At 32.4% G+C, this 14376-nt stretch overlaps 1 protein-coding gene across 1 annotated transcript in view; it reads right to left on the bottom strand.

The window, feature by feature from the left end:
* Positions 1-14376, bottom strand: part of MALRD1 (MAM and LDL receptor class A domain containing 1) — a 3217568-nt gene that overhangs the window by 2613363 nt on the left and 589829 nt on the right. The window contains exon 7 of the mRNA XM_044065510.1: positions 3604-3691. Coding sequence (XP_043921445.1) covers positions 3604-3691 — 88 coding nt within the window. The remainder of the gene's footprint in view (positions 1-3603; positions 3692-14376) is intronic.

The following is a 14376-nucleotide window of genomic DNA, read 5'->3' as shown; positions in this document are numbered from 1 at the left end:
TGTTGGGGGGTGTGGGGGTGGACCTCCCCACTTTAGTTTAAGTTTAAGGTTATTTTTTTTTTTGTCATGGAACAGGGAAATGGGAAACTGTGGCAACTCTGGCACAGTCCATATTGTAAAGTGATAGGCCAGTGAGTTTCTGTATAAAAGAGCAACAGATGACACAGGATGAAACTCAAGTGAATGTGGCACAGGAAGATGCTGTGGAACTTTCTGTAGAATTCCCACAGGCAATGGAGAACAAAGAACGTGCTCTCAGTTTAGTAGAAAATGATCTAAGAGAAGAGCTGCTTGATGTAATAGAAATGGACAGACATATTAAGATCAAAGAAAGAAAATACTACAGAAAGTCAATAAAAGCCAACACGTTAGAAGTTTGATAAAACAAATGCACAAGTAATTAGCACTGCTCATTGAGATTCATGCAATATAACAGAAGTAAACAGGATATATTACTGTAAAGCTAAATTAATAACAGATAAAAGTCTTACACAAAAGCACAGGGTACTAAGGGAAAGGAAGGGGAGAAATCAAATGCCATCATGGAAGTATCAAATAGGGAAAATTATAAAGCAATTGAGGCAAGAGGTGTCACTGTTGGAAGAGTATAGAAGAGGGAACAGATCATCAAAAATACTCAGAAAGACAGATGTGATAAGAGCAATACACAGTATTAAAACAGATCAGGATCTGTTATGTACTACCACAAACAATAAACTAAAAATATCAGCACAGGCAGAACAATTTAGAAGTTATGCAGATAAACATAAAGGAAACATACAAAATAAGCAATTTATTGATTACCCTAAAAACGTTTTATAGAGAATTGAGAAACAAGGCAAAAGGAATTGAAATGCCACCAATAAAAAGAAGAAATAGATAAATTTTGGAGCAATATCTATGAAGATCATGAGAAACATAACAAAGGTGCTAAATGGATAGAGTAAGTAAAGGAAAGAATATAAGAAGATCAAATGTACAGGATATGAAATGGGATGAAGTAACAACAAGAGAGATTGAAACAAAATTAACAAAAGCTCCTAATTGGAAAACCCCAGACCCAGATGCAGTACTTAACCTCTGGCTAAAAGTATTAACATCTTTACCTGAAGATTTAGCCATGAGTAAAACTGTTTGTGTGAAAACCCCAGATAACAACCTGGTTAACAACAAGAAAAACAATGCTCCTACTTAAAAGCAAACCTGCAAGCTTTCCTAAAAACTAAAGACCAGTAACATTCCTTCCAATGATGTATAAACTATATACTGGAATTGATGCTGAAAGTTTTAGTCACTTGGAAGAAAATTCAATCATGGCAATAGAGCAAAATGGTAAAAAAAGAAAGTCATATGGAACAAAGGGTTATTTATTGTTAAATAAAACCATAACGAAAACTGTAAAAAGGGGAAGAATCTAAGTATGGCATGGACAGACTATAAAAAAAATTGACAGTATCCCACATTCATGGATAAAAGAGTGTTTAAAATGTATAATATACACCTTAAACTGATTACATTACAGCAGCCATGAAACAGTGGCAAACCACTTTGCAGTTAAGCCATGATATAGGACAAATTATTATTCCAGGGATAAAATTACAAAGGGGGACTGTTTGTCACCGCTGCTCTTTTGTCTTGCCCTTAACCCATTAAGTTCTCTATTTAACAGATTAGGTCATGGCTATAGTTTGGCCCCCAGAATACAGCAAGGTATAAATAATTCTCATCTTCTTTTTATGAATGATTTAAAAACTGTATAATACATCAGATGAGGAACTGAAAGCACAACTGCATGTGGTGAAAACATTTTCAGACAATATAAGAATGTCATTTGGTCTCAATAAATGTGTGCAAAAGTAATCTTTAAAGAAGGAAAGCTGCAGCACCAAAAAACATCCATCTGGGACAGGAATGTGATATAAAAAAACTTGAGCAAGAGGGAATGTATAAATATTTGGAAATTGATGAAGAATCAACAATAAAATATGAAGAAATGCAAATAAAATTTAGTAAGGAATATTTTAAAAGACTAAAATTAATACTGAAAACAGCATTGACATCTTGGAACAAAGTCCAAGGTGTAAATGAATTTGCTCTTCTTGTCCTAACTTACAGTTCTGGAGTAACTGAGAGGTCCCAAAAGGTGTTGTAATGGTTGGACAGGAAAACAAAAAGGATGTGTCATACTTATCAAATGATTTATAAAAGTCAAGGTATACCAAGATTATATATTCCAACTCGGAAGGAGGTATGGGCCTCCTAGAAACTTGTTACATGCATAGATCTGCAGGCAAAAGACTGCATACATATTTGCTGACCACACAAGACTCAAACATAGTGATAGTTTTAAAATATGAGAATAAAGAGTCTAACATGACTTCCTGCTTAGTTTAGCAAAAGCATATTGGTGTCAAGAAGGAATGGAAATCATACCAGAAGTAGATAAAAATCAGGCAGCAACTGAATGTGCCAAAAAACAAAAGAAAGTATATAAGGTGAAGGATAAGATGAGAAGACAATAAATGTGGAAAATGCATAAATATAGTTGCAAGTATAGAAATATATTGGAACAACCTTTTGTTTATTAGGATCTAATGCAGGAATGGTTAAGGAGAGGTGAATTTAAACCAAAAGACGAAAAGTTTATACTGGCAGTCCAAGATAGTGGACTACATACACATTGGTTTATGAAGTCCATTGAGCATGTGGGAAAAACAGACACATGTATGTTTTGTAAAACAGAATTGGAAACAGTCACAAACCTTGTTGCTCATTATGATATACTAGTGGCAGAAGGACTATATAGTGAAAGGCATAATAATGTGGCAAGACTGTTTCATTGGGGATTGTGCACACAATACAATATTTATATCTGAGAAACATTGGAAACATGAGCCAGAAAGCATTACAGAAAATGAGGAAGTTTATATCACATGGGATCACACATCACCAACAGTTTAAAAAACAGATGTGAGATGAATATAGTACTCCATGAAAAGAAGACAAATGTAGCACTGATCACTGAAACTGCAACACCCAATGACTACAGTGTTTTATGTACAGAAACACATAAAGTCATAAAACATTACGATTTGCAGGTAGAAATTAGGGCAATGTGGACAAGGGATATCCAGACATTCCCAACACTAGTTGAGGCAAAGGGTCTTATAAAAAAATAATTTACCTATACATATAAAAAAAAGAATTTACCTATACATATAACTCTGTATGAATTGCGGAAGGAGTCATTACTGGGCACATTGTGGGTGCTGCAAAGAGCACTTCTGGCTAACATCAAAGATTGAAACAATACTAATTTCATGAACTTTAATCATACTTTGACTTAGGAATGGAGTCCATTCCCATCATGGCATTATAAACACAAAAGACTTGGAGAAATTAAACACAGAACATTAAGAATATGTAAAATAATTCATCCAGATTAGTACACTTTTTCTGAATTATTAGATGAACTGCACAGCAAATTATTTTTCTAAAATTATGTGAATATAACTTATGCATAACAGAGTATTTCTTGCCCATGGCACTACTTCTTAACTAGGCAGTGCATATAACAAATGCAGATAAATTCATTGTACATACCATAATATAGGGAACAGTCAATGAATGAAAGGTCATCGATCGCAATATCTCCATTGATGTTATCCCCTACATAACCTTCCAGTAGGATCTGTTAAAGAAGTAAAAAAAATAATAATATTACTGATGTCAATCCATATTTCACAGAAGTATAAATATGAATATATGGCTTTTTATATTTTATTTTTTATCTATTATTTATTATGTCCAGCCAGCCATTATAACTTATACTACTAACCCAGGTGCAATGTTTTGTTTTCTTCAGCTGCTACTGCTATGTGCTTGCTTACCCATAATGTGGTACATGGTTCATGTGCAATACCATTACTTGAACTTTGCTGCTAGATGTGTGTTTTTGTATCTTAACTAGTGTGTGTTTCTTGGAATATATGTAGCTATATACTTAAGTGCAGAATTGATTTATAATGTGGTAGTATTATTATAAGTTGTTTTAAATTATTTGTAACTCTAGTAGCAAAAACAACAGCTGAATTAAGAAAACGGACGGCAACCCACCGTCGGCTATGTTTATAGGAGGCAGTGATGAGAACACGGATTGGACTGAATACACTTTAATAAAAGAACCTAGTTGTACTTTTCTATTGTAATTGAGTTCTTTTATTAAAGTTTATTCAGTCCGAGCTGTGTTCTCATTGCTTGTTTTGAATTATGTCTTTCTGTGAATGTGGTTTCTGTTTTGTCTGTCCCATGATGAGCTGATTGCATGGAATCTCATGTAATCTACACTTGTGTAGATCTAAATGACAATAAAGTTATTACTGACTTTGACTTTAGACTTGAGTCATATAGATGTTTTGTCAGATTACATGGTATCTGTAGGAAATGTAATCAGTTATTTTCCTGAATGTCCAGATATGCAGCTGTTTGCAGTGCTGTATAAGTGCCCAAAGAGTGATCTACAGGGTAAAGTGCATTTCATTTCTGTTCACATTGAAAGTCCTAGTATGTCACAATATCATTATTTATCACTAAAGCAATTTAAAATAATAATAAAAAAAAGGACCAAGTAATTGTTGATCTGGAACATTTGATGATCTCTTATTAAAAAGGTACACAGAATCAACTGCAATTTCACCCTACAGTCATGTATTTGATTATCTTATTCTTTGCATGAAAACTGTATGGTTCTGCTAAAATCAATTACCTGAATAATGCAAATGGAAAAGAAATCTTGGGCCTATTGGTCTTACCTGATTTAGAAAACATTTCTTTGATGATAGAGGTTGATGTCATACTGTGGTGTATACATAGCCAAGTACTATTTAAGACATTTTGAAATATTTTATGCTATTTTGTCTGTCTAATATACTGATGAGTATAGATTGTTATGGCATATTCTTACTATTGTTTCATCATTGTTTCTTCAAGCACAATTAACTTGTATTGCTCAGACTTGATATGCATTGAAGTGTTTTCACTATTCCACACTATTGTGTGACACTGGTGATGGCATACATAAATAAGAACATTGAGGATACAAGTCCTCATCATGGATTATATTGTGGTAAATAATTATTTCCTGTTTTGTGCTGTTGTTGAGAAAAAGAGTGCATATAATATTATCTTACTTTTGGACATGCACACAGATTAAGTAGCCTAGTCAGTATCACAGTATATTCCGCAGGATGTTAAGGTAAATATATATGAAGGAACAGCGAGCAGGCATCTCAGATAAAATGTATGAATAACTGTGAGTCATTTCATATGCTTGTAAGATGTGATTAAATTAAAAGCACAAATTATGGTGTGAAGTATACACTCCATCTTTTATGTATTGCTTATAAAAAACACATGCGCATTATTTCCTCCAGGTTTCTTTTTATGGGTTGCAAACAGCTGACATATTAATTGGTATACATGGAAAACGGTAATATAAAATAAGTGTTAATTTCCATGAATGGATTTCATTTCCTCATTTCAGGAAGGCATGTTGCTTGCAGTTCTGAACAAGATTTAAGACTTATTTTAGTAATGATTAATGCTTATATTAATTATTTAGGATGCCAATATTAGTCTTCTACTATTTCACTGTTTTAGAAATGGGAGATACACAAATTTACATAGTAAAATATATTCCTAATATTTTAAAAATATTACTCGGGTATCATAAAATTGAAAATAATATGAAAATAAAATAAATATTTGAATAAAAATCACTTATCAGTGGAAACACATAATTCAAATCCTAGAACATGAAAGATTTATCATATATCAATAGTTAGAGTACTTCAAACAATAACACCTAATGCAGAATGCATTACTAAAGAACAACAACCAACTCAAGGGTATGCTAAGCTTTGTTGCCATAAGAGGTAGACTATTATATAAATTGACATTCTGTTATTTCACAAATATGGCTAGTCTGTAGGGGATTTTTTTACAAAGAAAACAACAAAATAATTTCATATACAAAAAGGGAAAATAAATGTTTTACTAAGATTGGCTTTTCAGTTCTTAATTATATATTGTAAAGGTCAAAAATGTACAGATAACCTTGTGGCTAGGGTCAAGGACCCTATAAGAATTGATGCTATTGCATAAATGAGTAACTTGTTCTGATGGTAATTATAAATGACAGAATAACTGGATTTATCTCGGATCAGATAGTACTATACCAGATAATTGTATTAACCAAATTGTAAGAAAAATAGATTTATGGACACCAGGAACAGCAAAGATATTTTTTCTGAACCAAGAAGAATGACTTTCTGAAAGATTATCAGGTAAACATAGAGAAGTAAGTGAGCAAATAAATAATTCATGACATTACCACACAAATGCTGATTGATGATCTGGTTTTAGGGCAGAATCATCTGAATTTCAGGAGAAGATAATTCTTTGTAAATCAGACATGGTATGCCACCTCCTAGTTTAAGATCAGGGTTGTTAATACTGAATGACTGATAGTGTCAACTAAAACATGAAGGAAGAGAGAAATGGGCATTGAGTTACGTGTCAGAAATATACACAATGTTTCTTCAGCAGCAGTAAAACTTGACTGCATTTTGTACAGAAAAATATAACACACACACACACACACACACACACACACACACACACACACACACACACATACTACATGGGCCAAGTGACCCTTCTGCACTGGCAAAATTATATGTTTCTGTATTTAACTATATCTTCAAAACATTTATTCCTTCAATTTATACTAGATCTTCATAAATAATAGCCCCCAAAATACTCCATACAAACTGCTGACAACCAGAATTTGTTAAAAAGTTAAGCTCTTTCATCTTTTTTAGCTCAGAGATTTCATCACAAAAACAACACGCTCAACAATCACTATTTGAATATCTTTAAAAATATGTAATATAAATTAATATATGTAAAACTGCATTTGTAAGTTGTCATTCAACAATACTAATAAAATCTAATAAAATAAACACCATTGTCTGAAAGTATGTATATCTAGCTATATGTATATATAAAATATATATTCTACAGTGTATATATATATATATATATATATATATATATATATATATATATATATATATATATATATATATATATATACAGATAAATATATAATTGTATAATAAAATACCAGAAAAAAATATTATGACCTTATAAATTGGCTACCATTTTCTCTAAAATACATGTAATAGAAACATAATTGATAATACTTGGTGGGTTCATGGCATCTAATTATAATTGCCAGAACAATTCTCCACATGAAATATTACTAGGTATATGGTATGAAGATGTGTTTATTTTACTTTATTGGATTTTATTAGTGTTTTGTTTATTGATAGTTTCTGATTAATATATTAACAGTGATATATTTAAGAATGCATTTTATAGATTTTTTTTTAGAAATATAGATTTATATATGAGTAGTAACTTGTTATGTTAATTTATTGTATCAAATATTTTTAAAGGAACATGAATAGTGATTGTTGAGTCTATTTGTTCTGATGAAGTCTTTGAGCTATAGATAAAAAAGTTCCTAATATTTTAATAAATTCTGGTGGTCAGCAGTTCATACTGAGTGTTTTTTTTTTTTTCTGTGCCCTTTGTTATTTGCTCATGCTGGAGTTTTCAGTAGTTATATTAAAATATTTTTGCTGTGCTATTTTCTAAAACTATGTTTTGTTCTTTTGAATAAGTTATAATTCTTTGACACTGCTATTTTCAGTGTCATTCATGAAAAGTGGAGCGGAAAAGTGATTTCTTTTGCATTGCTCAATATGCAAATAAAGTTTTATCTATATGGTACATGAATCAAAACAAAGTATTCTCGATGTATGTCACACATTAATTACTCTGACCTAATAGCTGTAACAAAAAACAATATATAACTGTGTATTATTAAGCCAGCACCACTCTTTTTTCATTTGTAAGGAGACAGTGTCTGCAACCTCAGAGGCTATTAGCACTATTATTGCAATATTGGAAAGGGCATCACATCTCACATCTATGAGTGGCAAGTTGCATTTGTGAATTTCTTGTGAGATTCCATTTGCAGCAAAAGAAGGACTGCATTGTTTCTGCATGTTGTCATGCAGCAGCAGTTTCATCATATTTGCTGCCTTTGTGGACTATGAAATGAATCGCAGACAGGGGACAAGTGGGCACCATTGTCCACAGATGACAATCCAAAACAGACCAAGGGTCATCATAAAGTGCTCTATAAACTAGGCCTAATTTACTTTTAATGAGGCAATAATTAATTCTAAACATTTTCAACTTGGTTAATTGGTCACTGTTAAGATACTGTTTGAGAACTTTCTCTGTGCTGCTACTAAGATATTTATGTTGCTTAAAACATATGCACTTAAAGTGCAATGATTGGGCAAATTATAGATTTAATAAGCTTGAAGGGTTTAAACATCCAAAATACTACTCCTGGTGAAGGCAAGAATGTGCATCTATAAAATGCACCAAAGCTATTAGTTAAGCACTTTCGTTCTATTCTACAACTTCATCAGAACTAATTAACATCAAAGACATCCATATTTAAATGGGAATACAAAAACAATCAGGTGATCCTCCCCAACCAATAAAATCAATACATCAATTATCTTATTGAGTCCCATTGTAATGCTCAGCTTTAAAACAGAACAGTGTGAATAAGCATCATTTAAACCAGGTCTATTTGTGGCATCTAGCCAAAGCTGCCATCTAAGTTCACAAATGTCCAAATTTTCTTCCATAATTTTCATTGCAAAATCCTTATTTACTTGCTCGATGACATTAAGATGAAACTTGTATATGTTTGTACAATGCATTAGTCAGTTTTTGTTTGTAATATCTAATACATGGTCAAAGATACAATTTTTGATCTTCCTATTGGTTTTACCGACATAATATGCTGAACAACAAACACAATGAGCTAAATAAGCCAAATTTTTGGAATCACAGGATTAGCAAACTTGAATTTTATATCTAATTCCCCTTACAGTGAAACTGTCTCCAGATCTAATATTAATAACACTCACACCTTCCACATATCATTTGATTTAGCATTCAATGTGTGGTTGTTAAAAGAAATTCATTATTTATATTGATATCTAAATCGATGACAGCAATGAAGCCCATTTACTGGTGCAATTTATTCTAACTGTATAAGGCTAGTGCCCCCCCCCCAAAAAAAAATGCTGCACTACTCTTGTCAGTGGAAAGTTAGTCATAGCTTTATTGCCTGTGACTGACTGAGAAATAAACAGTTATAAGTGTCAATGATTTCCTTAGAAGTTATTATAATAGCACTAATTTTAATCATAAGACAAAAATATTATGGACACCAGGAGCACCAACAAAGTAAACAGCCACCACAAATTTTATTCAATGTCAAAAGTCTTAAAAAGCACTAATACAATTAAAATTAAACTCTTAACTTTTTCACCGCATTTTTCATTCAATGTTAAACTTTATGAAACAAATGCATAAAACAATCCCATCATACCATTTTATACTACAAATCATTAATCTATTAATTAACCCACTCCCATTACTGAATTAAAGTTACAGTCCTCTATAAAACAAATATTACAAAAGCCTCCTATTTAAAATCACATAAAATGCATAAAACGTATGCTTATTTATAAAAATAAAAATATATATGTATGATTTATTACAATGGTCATTTTACAAAAAACTAAATTAGTCACAGAAAACCGTCATGAGATGGAATGCAAATACTGGTGACTAAACATATACATGTTACTTGCCTCCATATGTAACCCTATACCAAAACTTTACATAAACTGAGGATGAAAAGGGGAACTTCCAAGCATGTATTATATAACCTAAACAAAAGAACATAATATACACAGATTCTTATATCAACCTATTTGAATAGTTATTGTCTAGCAGCTCTTAATTTTAAAACTGGGGCCAGGGAAACATGTTCATTGAGCCTGGGTTCTTTACATGCTTCCAGAACTAACTGCCAATATAATTCCCACACTTCAATTCTCGCTTCCCATTCACCACCCCTTGTATCCTGTGGTATTTCCTCTAACACAAAAAATACATATTGGGCTTGCTTACAAATTTTTGTATGATTAAATAGAGAGTTATTAGTGTCCTGCTTCTTAATATCATATGTGTTTGCGTATTCTTCTTTTGAGTGCTCTTTCTGTTTTTCCCACATATAATCCTATACACACTTTGCATTCCACTAAATATATAAAAACTTATTATCACAATTGGAAAAACATTTACTAAAAGCTATCATGTCCCTGCTGGCCACATAAATTCTATCCACATTCATAATGTAGGGACATTGCGCACACTTACCACATTTATATGTGCCCCTTCTTTTTTACTTCCATTAAATCTAGTGTGCTTACTTTCCAATATATTTTTAATATTTCTATCTCTTCTATAAGTGAAGATTAAGGGTTGCTTGAAAATTGTATTAAGATCAGAACATTTTGCGAACATTTTCCAATTTTTAAGTATCACTTCTTTGATCAATGAAGCTTTGCTATTATAATTCAATATAAAAGCCCCCCCAAATTATTTTCTTCCTCATTAAAATTAACATTTCTATTTTCTACATTACTATTGTCCCCTCTGCTCAAGGTTGGAAAAAATCTACTTCCTCTATTTTCTTTCACTTCAATAAACACTTCTTTTAGCAGGCTTGCTGGATATTTCCTCTCTAAAACCATTTCTTTCAACGTTATAATCTCTTTAATAAACTCCTCCTCATCCATGGTCATACAAGATATTTTAATAAATTGCCCCTTGGCTAAACTTCTTTTTTGTTTATATGGATGGGAGCTGGCAAAATGTAAATAGGAGTTGGAGAATGTACCCTTTCTAAAAGTCTTGGATTTGAATACTTTATTTTGACAATCCTTATAGATAGTAACATCAAGATAATCAACTGCTTCTTTAGAAATATTGTATGTAAACTTCAAGAATCCAGTGGATCTATTAATATATTCCAAGAACTCCAACAATTTATCCTCAGTGTCAGTGCAGAAGAAACACAAATCATCTAAATATCCCCTAGGCAGGCAGCAACATTTTTTGTAAACAGAATTGTACAAAAACTTTCTCTCCCGAGTACTTAACATTATATTAGCATAACTAGGGGGTGCAACAGGTGCCCAAAGCACCCCCCTGAGTTTGCTTAAAATATTTGCCCTCAAAAATCATAAAGTTGTTCTTAAGCACTGTTTCTAGCAGCTCCATCACTACTCATGTCTTTTTCTGAAAGTTTTTTGACATCAATAATGCTTCCTCAAACCAATCTAAACTAACCAAGTGAGGTATGACTGAAATTAAATCAGTAATATCCATTGTCACAAAAATAATATTTTCTTCATAAAGATTTTGATCAATATATTTCATCGATATATTTCAAAAAGTCCCAAGAATCCTTTAATATGCCCCCCCTTCAGTCCATTTTTTTTTAATTTGTGCATCTATGTGTTTAGCTATAGAATACATCTTAGGCCCATTTGCCAAAACAATGGGCCTTAATGGGGAGTTATTAACATCTTTATGAACATTGGCTACCCCAAAAATAGTAGGGATAACCAGTTTCTCAACTAACGAATACTTATATAATTCTCCATTTATCATCCCATCAAAAAATAACTCAAATAAAAATCTATTTTGAAGTAAGCAATATTGATTTTGTTGAGAGATACTCTGCTATACTTATTTTCATCATTTAGCAATTCCATCATTTTATTAAGATATAAGATATTATTCATGATAATCATACCCCTACCTTTGTCTGGTTTAGACACCCTAACATTATTACTGAGGCTTAATTCCTTCAATACTACCCTTTCTTTAAATGTGAGGTTAGAATAAACTTTAGTTTTATGAAGGGTTCTCCTTAAACAATTTTTCTACCTGAAAGAAGAATCTAGAACTTATGTTTGATGGAGAAGAAAAAAACAATGAAATGATCAGTGACTTTAGGAAGAAAAGTATTTTTATCCCCCCCCCCCCACCGGTATACCCTCAGCTTAGAAAATTTGAGGGAGTACTACAAAAAGAGTCTTCTGCCCTTAAAAAATATTGTTCCATGTCTAGCAGATGAAGGTTACCTGTGCCATTTAAGATGTGCTCCATTATGATAGTTGCCAGGATTTTACATAGCATACCTGTTAGGCAAATTGGTTTTAAATTATTTGGATCTGATGTGACCAACATCTTTATGAGTATGTACTACTACAATTAATACCTCTAGGTAGGGATGCATCAACATGAATGACAGATGTTTAATTAGGAATGCCTTTTTGAAAACTACTAGGTACTATTTTTGGTCCCATGGAACTTAAGTTAATAATTTTGCATGTGACAGCAATTAATGTATCCACCTTTGTTTCTGTAATGTTCTGACATATTTCTTTGCATGTTGTTAATTATCTTAAATGTATTTTGAAAGAGCTTATGCTATGTTCTTTACCTGTTTCAGTACTTCATTGTTTCTGATAACATGTTACAGTCACAAGTTCACTTTCAATGTATTGGTGTAATTTAAAAAGCAACATATCTTATTGCTTTTTGTGAAAAAGTTCAGTTCATGAACATGGAAGATTTGATAAAAAAGTTAAATGATTTTTGTACTATATACTCCAGACTTGCGTTTATGACTAGAGAAATGAAAGCTAAGTGGATCCTATCTTTCACTGGGTGGATCATCCAAATTTTGTGATTTAATCAATTTTTATTCTATAGAATTCACCATATATTTTTATTTTACATGGATATATTAATGAATATAGAAATAAAAAAAAAAATAATGTACAGAATTCAGAAAAAGAGGTCCATTGACAGAAATGGGTGACTGCAGTGGTTTTACCAAGTTAATTTTCTTAGCTGGAGATATTAATTTACAGCTGCAGCATAAATTGGCAGCCACATGTATTTCTGGGAGACAGCACCTGGCTGATTAGTATTAGACCCAACCCTTGATTTCTTCATAAGCCTTTAATATGGTCAGTGGAACACCCCTCTTCACTAGCAGAAAATCATTGTAAGAGGATAGTCTCTGAAACGGAAAAGTTTTCAATGAGGGGTTAGTCATTCTTAGTCAGGCTTACTATTTGCAGTAACCCTTTCTGATTCCCAGCCCATCTAACTTGGAAATGGTAGAATTCTGAGCAGATATGTTCAGCTCAATGAGATTGTACCAAAGTGTGTTCTGCTTTCATGAGTAAGTTATTTATTAGATAATCATTTTCATTAGAAAAATCTAGGAGGAGTGATCATTATGACATGGAAGTAAGGGGGGGGGGTACTATATGACTCTTGCAAAGAGACACTACCAAAACAAAACAATACATTTTATCACTCTTTACAAGCAGCTGTTGAAAACAACAACAAAAAATATAAAAATATATATATATTTTTTTAAATTTGAGCTGAACATGTCTGCTCAGAATTCTACCATTTCAGAAAAGCATGTGAGGCTGGTTTTGCTAATTGTGATTATGAGGTACCAGAAGAAGTAGCAGGAATCAGCAAAACCAACCTTAAATGCTTTTCTGAAATCAGCTTGTCTGAATTTCTTTGGCAATGTTTTCACTCTTCTTTCTTATTTTTTTTCTTTTTAGAGTGACTCAATAAAAAGCATTCTTTTTTAAAACAATTATATTCTTATATTTTTACTTTTAACTTTTTAGAAATTAAGTAAAATATTGTCTGTAGTGAGTAAGGAGATGTAAGACAGAGTGTGTGTGTGTGTGTGTGTATATGTGTGTGTGTGTGTGTGTGTGTATGTGTGTGTGTGTGTGTAGGAAATGATGTATGAGATTGTGTGTGTGTGTGTGTGTGTGTGTGTGTGTGTGTGTGTATGTGTGTCTATCTATATGTGTGTGTGTGTGTGTGTGTGTGTGTGTGTGTGTGTGTGTGTGTAGGAAATGATGTATGAGATTGTGTGTGTGTGTGTGTGTGTGTGTGTGTGTGTGTGTGTGTGTGTGTGTGTGTGTGTGTGTGTGTGTGTGTCTGTCTATATGTGTGTGTGTGTGTGTGTGTGTGTGTGTGTGTGTGTGTGTGTGTGTGTGTGTGTGTGCAAGTCTGTATTAGAGAGACAGTGGGAAAAAAAACGCCGAGCTTGATTAGGCATTTTTTCCGCTGTCTCGCTAATGACAGAGGGGCAATATTTTCTTAAACAGTGAAATATTGTCCCTCTGTCATAATTAGAAAGCTTTCTATTGAAGTTGACTTTGCAAGGCAGACCCACAGAAGGACAGAAAGACAAAGCCACAAAGCCAACTTCAATAACCAAGCTTTCTAAAAAGGAAAAAAAGAGTGGTACTG

Source organism: Protopterus annectens, chromosome 3.part0 (assembly GCF_019279795.1).
Source record: "Protopterus annectens isolate FY-2018-M chromosome 3.part0, PAN1.0, whole genome shotgun sequence".
NCBI classification, from domain to species: Eukaryota; Metazoa; Chordata; order Ceratodontiformes; family Protopteridae; genus Protopterus; species Protopterus annectens.
This window is presented reverse-complemented; position numbering and strand designations above follow the sequence as displayed.